Raw genomic sequence first — 10,641 nt, 5'->3', positions numbered from 1 at the left:
TTTCTGGGATTCTAGGGTCTTGTGTCAGATCAAGGGGTTAATTAATCCAGATAGCTGTTCTTTGCTGTTGCCAGTTTCCAGGAACATGGTGGCACATAATCCCATTTTAATTCTACAAAGATTCTATTACCAAAACAAGGGTAGGAAACATGACTAGTGGTGACCATTCTTGGTTTCAATGCAAGATTTTTTGTTGAAGAATGGAGGCTATTCAGGCTGGAAAGTAAGAGAGAAGCCATTTGAATTCTTGCTCTGGTTGTATTTTAACCCACTGAATCAATGTGTTGGATAACATGGCTTATACAGATTTAGACAATGGATTTGTACAGATTAAGCATTGTGCAAATGTAGCCTGTACATGTTTTGAAAGGCACCTATTTAAAGTAAAAGGGATCAGGATGGAAATTTTAAGAGATTTGCAATGCAGCATTGCTGGGTGGGAGGGGATAGGGGTCTAAGGTAGCTCATTTTGTGGGCTGCCACAAAGAAGAGGGAGTCAAGCTATTTTCCAAAGCGCCTGAAGGCAGGACAAGAAGCAACGGATGGAAACTAATCAAGGAGAGAAGCAACCTAGAACTAAGGAGAAATTTCCTGACAGTTAGAACAATTAACCAGTGGAACAATCTGCCTCCAGAAGCGGTGAATGCTCCAACACTGGAAGTTTTTAAGAAAAGACTGAACAGCCATTTGTCTGAAATGGTATAGGGTTTCCTGCCTGAGCAGGGGGTTGGACTATATGACCTCCAAGGTCCTTCCCAACTTTATTATTATTATTATTATTATTATTATTATTATTATTATTATTATTATTATTATTATTATTATTATTATTATTATTATTATTATTATTATTATTATTATTATTATTATTATTATTATTTGTACTCAAAGTACAAATCAGATCTGGACTGTGAGAATCTGGGTAACCACTAGATAGCAAAAGGGTTTTCTGTATCTCTGCTGCCACCTAGTGGTCATGACATTACCTGCAGTACAAATATTGTACTGTACTGTAACCCTAATTCGGTGGTGGCAACCCTATGGCACACGTGCCAGAGGTGGCACTCGGAGCTCTCTCTGTGGGCACGCGTGCCATTGCCCCAGCCCCGTCTCCCCCTGCGGCCCCTTCCTCTCCAGAAGCCCCCCTGGAGGAGAGTTGCCCCCAGGCGCGGCCTGCATGGAGCAGCGCAGCCAAGGACATAGCCGGGCAGCAGGGACAAGATTCCGCCCTCGTGCTCCATAGCGTGCAGATGATGCTGCGGGGTGTGGGCGGAGGGTGTGGCTGCCATGGCGCTGCAGGGCTGCCTGGGTGATCTGCTAGGGTGGGCCATTGAGGCAGTGCATGGCCCTGTGGGCAGGCAGAGCAGGGGGCAGGTGGGGCGGAGCAGGCAGGGCGGGAGGCGGAGCGGGGGGCGGGTTTTGGGCACTCGGTCTCTAAAAGGTTCGCCATCACTGCCCTAATTCAAATAATCATAGAATTAAAGAGCTGAGGATTATTGTTAGATAGGTATACAGGTATAAACTTAGAGTAAGATATTATTTTGTTATATAATTCTAATGTTATTTTAATTGTTAATTGGTATTTTATATGATATTTCTGTGTTTTTGTTTTAACTTAGAGTGAGAAGTTACTCTATTATATATTTGCATCTGTACTGAACAACATAGGAGGCTCTTTTTTCTTATCACTTTTTAACCTTCCCATCTTTTTAACTCTCCCCCAATTCTGTTTTTCTGATATTTTGCATTTTATCTTTCTTTGACACTTAATAAACTTGATTTTTTTAAAAAAGGTGAACATTCACCCACTTTAGTTTCATTCCAAAGAATCACTTTTATTTTTAATCCTGTTCATTCTTCTCCTAATTTCCCTTTGAACTGTTTTTCTTTTCTTCCATGATCATTTTTTCTTGAGATCCAATTTTGACACCAATCAAATAATGGGCACTCTAATTCAAAATTTCTCATGACTTTATATCCTTCACCGATTCTCTTAACCTTTACTAAGAGACTTTGCTTCAATCCCCAATTTGAAAGCCCCTGTTTCTAAGCAGGCATTCACCAGTCATGATTCTCATTCATTCTTGGGTCTTCCAAAGGCCCAATCAATTTTTCTATACTATTTTCTCTCATGGCAACTAATAGATTGTTTTTCCCCTTGGGATTGCATTACATGCATTCAGAATGTTGGACAGCTTTTCTCCAGACTCATCACAATATTAATTTAAAAATTCCTATTTTCATGCAATTGCACAGCAATATAAATGATCACAATTGTATGCTTTCTGACATATAACTTAGCCTTTTCTTTCTCAATAAATCTCATTTTCAGTCACTGCCTATATTCAACTCCATGAGATCATATCAGAACGGCTTCTAATTTCATAGAGCCACAACACATCTTGCCATTCTTTCATTTCATTCAGGCTTTTTACCGTTTATTCCTTTTACATTCCAAGTTACGTTGTATGTCAAAAATCAGATGGGCCCATAGATATCGATCTCCAGAGCCCACCATGATGTTGGTCAATTGAGGCTTCCTCATCATGCTTTTAGTATAATTGAAAAGGCATGAACTAGGTCACCAGTCTTAACTATGTCTGTGCCACATGCCGCATTCCCTGCTAATGTTAAGGAAATCACTGGTCAGTTTGGCCATATTTAACAGCCTCAACTTACAGCTGGTAGCTTAGCAACCATTTCAGTTTCCAACAATCTTACTTGGGGGGTTCTTATGACCCAGATTCCAAGTTCCAACTGTTAGGGCCCCCTGCAGTCACATGAGTGTACTTCAGGCATCCAGCAACTAGGCACATGTATGGCCATTCGTAGCATCCTGTGGTTATGTGATTGTATTTTATGAAGTTCTGCTGAAAGCCAACACTCCAGTTTTTGGCAAAACAGTGCCCATAGCAAACCATTGGTTCCTTTAACAACGGTGGAGTTCACTTAACGACCATAGATTTATCTCAAAAAATTCATAAAATTGGATCAGTCAAGTTTTATAATTGCCAGGAATTACAGCCATAATGGACAGGCTCCATTACAGCAGTAACTCAAGGACTATCTATATGCCACAACTGCAACCAAGCAGGCTCACATTATTCTATGCAAGTAGGATCTCTAAATCTAGAGATTGTCTTGCCCCACACCAACTAGGAGATATATGCAGTACATGGATGCACCTTTAAAATAGAGAAATGTTGTAAGAGGAGGCATCCTATCTTGTTAGCAGAGCAGAAATACTTGTGCATTTTTGGCTCAAAAAAATGACTCAGATATGATTGATGGATGCCATTCTTGGAGTCTAAACTTAGAATTGCAGGCAAAGTCATACGTTACACTTGAGGAATAGAAATAGACTCACAGAGTGAAGTACACCGGCATGGGTCATGCTTATCCAGATAGTGTTCCAGGGTGTCCCAGCCACCACCTACTCGGACCATTACATGATTCCGCAGGATCTAGACCAACCAAAAACACATGTGAGCAAAAGTCACCCTTCCATGATATCAGACGCCATCTTAGCCATCCTCGGCTTTTTTGAAGAGTGCACATCCACTGTTTGTTCTTTAAAATAAAGACTCACAGCCTTGGATGGGGACTTGCCTTTGCACATTCTTCCTGGAAGCCATGATTTTCTGCTTTCCATTACCCAGCTAATCAACTAAGCAAACAGCTGAATCTTTTCGTTAATAACAAGAATTAATTGATTTAACAGGATTACTAGAGGGAGTGGGAATAGACTTGAACTCCAGCCCCCCCCCCCATGAAAGGATAGGTTGACATCACAATCCCTTGGTGGAAATTCTGCCTCCATGGTTGGGAAAGGAGCTTCCATATTTGAGCTGCAAACATCCAGGTGATCATTAGACGGCATAGTGGGTTAGAAATTTCAAATAATCTTTGCTGCCATTTAAGGTAGAAAGGGTGAATGTAAAAACAACAGAATAATGGTTTGTTAAGTATGCTGGGAAAGCGCTTGGTATAATTCTGCTGGACAGGTTATGAGAGGTGACAGTAAGGAAAATTTAGGAAGGGAAGTGGGGTTTTATGCTGCTGTGAGGTTGCACAGCCCACATTTTTGCTTTGCAGTAGAAGAAGACTGCTGAGTGCATTAAGATGGTGTATGGGAAAAGGAAAACATTCGGGGGAATAAAAGCATGAATGGAGAGATACAGTAGATTTAGCTATATTTCATTTTCTTATTTTGTGCCTTTCATTTCTTTGGCTTACTAATTCTTATTCTCTTTTAGTGATCTACATAATCATTGCATGCTTTGAAAAGAAATCATATGTTCAATGTGGCTGTGGATGAGAGCAAGTGAGTCAGGGCTGTCCTCAGACTTTGGTCAGAAAAGTCAAGAGGACAATTGTGACAGAATGATTGAAGCTGCACCTTCTAAAATGTATCTTGTAGATGGAAGGCAAAGCTTTGACCATCAATGTCACCATCTTAAATGTCTATAGAGATTCTCAGTAATCCAGGTCATTATTGTCACCAAGGTGCTTTTTTCCAAAAGGCAATTGGATTTTCTTTGGTTTTTTCCTTGAAGACATTTTGCTTTTCATCCAAGAAGCTTCTTTAATTCTGACTGAAGGATGGGAGGATTTATGTTCCTGTAGTCATCTGATCATTAGCACTCTCTCTCTGAGAGTCATTGAGCCCACTTGGGGGTTTATTGGTGCCTTCAGGATCACCTGAATCAGAGTGCAAATGGGTGTGGAATGTTCTTGGAATAGATGAAAGTTCCATTCAGTTAGAATTGAAGAAACTTCTTGGATGAGAAACGAAACACCTGCAAGGAAAAACAAAGAGAGTCCAGCTGCCTTTTGAAAAAGCATCTTGGTCACCATCTTGACTTTTTTTGACCTTACCCTGTGAACACCCCTGTATTGAAGGATACGTTTAGGTTGCTTTCATTTTGTATATGCAAGTGGTTTTTTTCTCAGCACAATGGATAGACCGGACTGTCAGGAGTTATTTGTTCATTAAAGGAGATTGCTATTGGCAGATTTTTACTCCGAGGAGCTCAACATGTGACGTTCCGTAGAATTCTTGCTTTCTGAAAGGTAATGTTTAAGCTTGGCTCACCCTAACAAAGATGAGAGTGTTGGAATCACCGATGCGATACTTTCCCTCTGAGACTTTGACCATGGAGAACTGAACTGGACAGGTGCATCGGCTAACAAGGTGCTGGACCTCCAGGGAAAACCAAAGAAAAAATCATAAAGATCTTAGTAAAGGCATCAAGTAAACTTGCCTTGAAGTTGAAAAACCCCACCAGAAGTATAATTTTAAAGAAAAAAGGACTTTTTGTGTTGTTTAGATAATTATCCACTGAACTTTGTTACTCAGTTAAATCAATTTATGAATGTACAGGTAGTCCTCGTTTAGCAACCACAATTGGGACCAGCAACTCATTTTTTAAGTGGAACATTATGATTTTAGAATCTTTCCTTTGCTTTAAAGATCTGCAAGGGTCATCCAAGGACTGGTTGCAAAATTTATTTTTTCATCACTGCCGTAATGGTGAACGGTTGCTAAATGAGTCAGGGACTAAAAGAAGACTACCTGTATATAGTCTTCTTACTTGGCACACAGATCAGGGCAGTACACACCATGAATAACAGTAAGAATCAATAAAACTATGTTATAAAACTAAATATAAAAAACATCCGCAAATGCCTAAATGCTGGGAGTAAAAAACCTCATCCAGCAGCTTGTGCTCATTCAGATGTAATGCCAGAAGGAAAAAATGGGTCCTTAATGCATCTCAAAGGCAGAGTGGGAGACGAACAGAGTCAAGAGTCACTCATTTGAAATGGCTAGTATAGAAATGTAATGAATGAATGAATGAATGAATGAATGAATGAATGAATGAATGAATGAATGAATGAATGAATCTGAATCCGAATCTGAATCCTATCAGACAACATCACCTAAGCATGTAACCATGTGAGAGTTTTCTGGATGGGAAGTTACTTCTGGAGATGGACAATTCTCAACTTATGACTGTTGTGACATACAGTAGAAATCCCAGGCTTTATTATGGTCATAGGTTGACGTCTACATATACAAATACAGCCTTGGTGTCGTTAGATTGCCAAAGTTTAACTGGGAAAGGGCAATTATGTCTATATTATTGAAACCAAAATAAGTCAAATGTGTTGCAGAATATTTAAAATAATAGAGCAAATAATATAATGGATTTGCATGGAAACTTTCACAGTTGATCCAAATATTTTAACTGATTAATAATAATTTATTACAATTATATGCCAACTGACTCCCAGTAATTCCTTGTGGTCTCTCATTCACCAGCCAACCAGGTCTGACTCTGCATAAGGAATAGCCAAGGCCATCTAGATGCTCTCCCCTGTTGCATGGCCTTTTTAATAGGGAGCTCGTCACTAGCCCTCATTTGAAAATGTCAGATGGATCCATGCCTTCTATGGGAGGCAGTAAAAGAATCAGAATAACTAAGAGTTATTACTAGACATCTCCACAAATTCCAGTTTCGTAGATTGAGGATGAGAGATTTAAAAACTATGAACCAAAAGGATACTGACACTGGAGCCAGTATGGGGAAAGTCTTTAGTGGCACTAATACATTTTCTGTTCCTGATCCTCTGGAGTTAGCCTTAAGTTTAAACATCCTGACTTTTCACATGTAACTCGTGTCTAGCCATTCTTAAAGACTCTCGTACCATCTGGTCCAGATTCTTGAAGTTAGGAGGTTCTCTCTTGGGCCGGGGAAGAAGCGTTTCATCCGGTGGCAGGTTCATGTCCTCACGCATCTCATCCTCAATGTCTTCCTCCATTTGGATGAGGACAGGAGCGCTCATGCCAAAACGAGAAGCCCGCCGGGCTACCTCCAGAAGACACAAAACAAAGTTCTTCTCGTTCTTGCGCAAGACCAGGTCCTCCGTCTCAAACATCAGGACATCTAAAAGACAACAGAGAGGCTGAACGCAGTGAGGAGAAGAAAGATGGAGAATCGCTACAAGATTCTCTCAGAGAAAAGATGGAAACCCAGGAAGAGTTGAGTAAGAAACAAAATGACTAACTGGATTTGCTTTGGTTGCAGTGCCTCGGGGTCACGTGATCAACATCTGCAACCTTCCCAGCCAACTTACAGCAACCAAAGTCAATGGGGAAAGCTGGATTTGCTTAATGACTACAATCTTACGATTTGCTTAACCACAGCAGTGATTTGCTTAACAACCATGGCAAAATAAGACTGTAAAATAAAGCACAACTCACTTAGCACAGCCTTGCTTAGCAATGGAAATCCTGGTCCCGTTGGTGGTCATAAGTCAAGGACTACCTGTATGTTACTATCCCAAACACCATTTCTACAATCCAATCCCAATGTACTGATTCTTAGAATTATGTATTTATTTATTGTGTATCATATTATAATTATTTGGTTTCACTGAACTGGAGCAAAATACTAATTGTCTAAGCGTATTGTAAAAAAAGCATGGGATGTACTCAAAAGAATGCTCAGGGAGGCATGCCCAGAACTAAAAATAATGACTTAATAACTTAAATGGTCCGCCTGCAAGCCATTCTTCTACTGAAGAAGAATGTGGCTCCTTGCCAGTCTTCTGAATTAAATATTAACAAAATCCACATCATGGCTGCCATCTAGCAGGCTGGGGAATGCAGGCGATGCTCTGCATATGGAGCCCCCTTTTTAAAAACAAAACAAAACCTGACACTAATGGCAAGCAGATAAAGCAGGCGCTTCTGGAGCTGGAACCAAAGAGAAGGTCATACATGACCTGCCCACTTGGAATGTTGTGTTCTGGGTGCTAATGTAGCTTTTCCCCTTCAGCTATTTATCTATATTGATTGGATAATAGCTACCGTTATCATTTGCAGCCAGCATGTTTTTCCCACTTTTGTGAATCATAGATGTTACTGCCCAGATCATCTGATGGATACAAAACCCAAAGAAGATTATGTATGTATGTATTTATTTATTTATTTATTTATTTATTTATTTATTTATTTATTTATTTATTTATTTATTTATTTATTTATTTATTTGATGTTTTTTAATTGTTTTGCTTTTTTTAAAATTAATTTAACTGCTTTATAGTTTTTTGGGTTGCAAGCTGATCAGAGTCTGGTTGAGATAGGCAGCTATAGAAATTGAATAAATAAATAAATAAATTTAGATAGATAGATAGATAGACAGACAGACAGACAGACAGACAGACAGACAGACAGACAGACAGATAGACATACAGATAAATGCTTATGATTCTAATTGAGATTTATTTGCCTCCTTTGATGGCCAAGAGTTTTTTGACAACTCAACAAGCTTTTCTCATGGTAGTTTTCAACCATTTAGTATTATTCACAGATTCTGAATTTGGGGGCTCCACATAACCATGATTGCTATAGCTTTGGCTCCTGTATTGTCCTTCATGAATTGTTCTAAGTGCCGGACAAAGCAGTCCAGCAGAAGAGTGAGAGAAAGCCAATGGAAATGGTGGAAGAGTCAAAGCATCTCCAAATGCATGCCAGACAATGAGAAAATGAGAGAACAGTTGCAAAAAAGGTAAGTTGCCTTCCTATTCAGGTATATATAACGGAAAGTGAAGATCTTAGGATTCAGCCTTTAAATCTTAGAATGCTCCTTTTTTTCTCACTATTTTTCCTAACGGGAAATGTATGGGACAGAAATAAGAAAGAACAGGGCTTCAGTCACTGGTGGCCAACATCTTGACCTTTTTGACCCCCATGTTTCCCCATCGGGACTGAAGCTCACTCAATTGTCCACCTGCTTTTCATGAAAAACATTAAAAAATGACTTTAAAAAAACCAAACCAAAACCACAGTATAAAGTAGCTAAGAAACAAAAGAAATCAGCAGTTTCACACCAAAACAATACACATTAAAAATATCTTATTAAAATGCGGGAACAAGATACCAAACATTTCACCCCCTCTATTTTGTCAGGGGAAAATCCAACAGAGGAAGCAGAGATAGGTGAAACACAATACAAATAAACATTCCACACAATTTAAAAAATGCTCACTTTAAAATTTAGTCGTTCAGGTCTTCTAGTTTCTACCTGCACTTAAACTATGTGTTAACTGATTTTCTAAATCTCCATTCTTGAAGATTTACATTATATCCCCAATTTAAGGAGAGTTAATTTCTGGTTAAAAGCATCTACAGCTGTCATCCTGAATTGCAAACACTGCTCTTTCTGATGGCAACAAATAATTTAATAGGAAGCTGACAATGGAAGTGGATCATGGGGGTAAAGGCCAAAGAAGGGAATTAGACTGTAAGGATATTTCTCTTTTCATTAATTTGAGTATGAGTGTAACCAAATTTCCAGAACAAATCTAAGGACAGAGGAACACTAGGACAGAGGAATTCAGTCATCTTCTGCTTTTTTTTTTCTAACAGAGTTCATGAGTGTATACTGTATATATAATATTTTAAAGTATCATGCAAAGCACTGTTCTAAATAAGTTTAGTTTGGATTTTAGAAAGATATGGTTAACAATTGAACAGATGATCCACAAATCGATAGAAAAGACAAAACACAAGGAATGAAAAAGGAAAGTTAAGAAAGGAAAGCAAAAGAGTATTCACATTTTAATCATTCAAACAATTTGCTTTTAGCAATTTTTTCTTACAGCATTGCACAGTATATCGATTCAAATCTGTGTACCTTTAATATCCATCTCTTTTCGGCACCACTGAATAAAGTTGGACACATTGTCTCGAGCTTGGAACGTGCCTGGCTGAGCAAAATCATTACAGGTTACACCATATATGGGAAGTTGGAGTTTTTTGCCCAAACTTGGATATTCCTGGTTGAGGTCTCTGGCCACCTGGGTGATGTTGTTAGCGTGATGACAAAGAAGGACACCTGTTTCCAGGACATCCAGAAAAGATCTCACATCAATGCCGACATCATAGAGTTCCTTAAGCCATTCTGCCAGGTCCTCCTTCATGGCATACAAGTATTGTCCGCTTGTTTTGTAGGGGCGGATGCTTCGCACGCTGGCATCCTGGATCCCAGACATTTTCCTGGCAGAATCCCTGATGGAGCTTTGCCTGTAATCCGCTGAGCTGTTTTTAGAGTTTTAGCTGTTTTCTTCTTGTTCAACCCATCATTAGAAATATGTCCAACCACTTATAGCATTAAGAACCCACCTCGTCGATCTTTTTAAAGGCAAGGTTTACATACCCATCTCCCACTCCCACAGGATTTCACAGAATCAGGAAAGACCCAGGTAGGTGGATTCTTATGCTCTTCTGAGAGATCTTCTCAAAATGATCTCTATCTCTATCTCAGCATTTTGGTGTCTTCATGCTATCAGCTACTTTAGAAGGAGGATACATGCTTGAACCCTTGCTTTCCTCTTAAACCAGAAGTCTCAGCTATTCTTCTATTTTAAAAACATAAGGGTTTTTTCAGAATTTTGGAAGCAGGATCCAGAAAAAGAGGAATCTCCTAGCATGCCCTGATCAGTGTTTTGCTGTGTTTCCACTTTGAAGTTCTCTTCTCTTCTCCTTGGTGACAGCAGCTCTCTACAAAACACTCCCTGTTAACCCTGATAGATCAAATGTCGCTTTGCTTCAGCTGGAACAAACATTCTCTA

General features: G+C 39.3%; 1 protein-coding gene across 1 annotated transcript; it reads right to left on the bottom strand.

Annotated features, from left to right (window-relative positions):
- Positions 1–3,335: 3,335 nt before the first annotated feature.
- Positions 3,336–10,328, bottom strand: LOC107288933 (GAS2-like protein 2). The gene is made up of 4 exons (XM_015817604.1): positions 9,705–10,328; positions 6,712–6,950; positions 5,096–5,203; positions 3,336–3,464 (listed from the first exon to the last, which is right to left on the bottom strand). The coding sequence occupies exons 1-4, from the start codon at positions 10,060–10,062 to the stop codon at positions 3,339–3,341; spliced, it is 831 nt and encodes a 276-aa protein (XP_015673090.1). The 5' UTR covers positions 10,063–10,328; the 3' UTR covers positions 3,336–3,338.
- Positions 10,329–10,641: the final 313 nt, after the last annotated feature.

Source organism: Protobothrops mucrosquamatus, unplaced genomic scaffold (assembly GCF_001527695.2).
Source record: "Protobothrops mucrosquamatus isolate PMUCROS unplaced genomic scaffold, P.Mucros_1.0 scaffold607, whole genome shotgun sequence".
Lineage (NCBI taxonomy): Eukaryota > Metazoa > Chordata > Lepidosauria > Squamata > Viperidae > Protobothrops > Protobothrops mucrosquamatus.
This window is presented reverse-complemented; position numbering and strand designations above follow the sequence as displayed.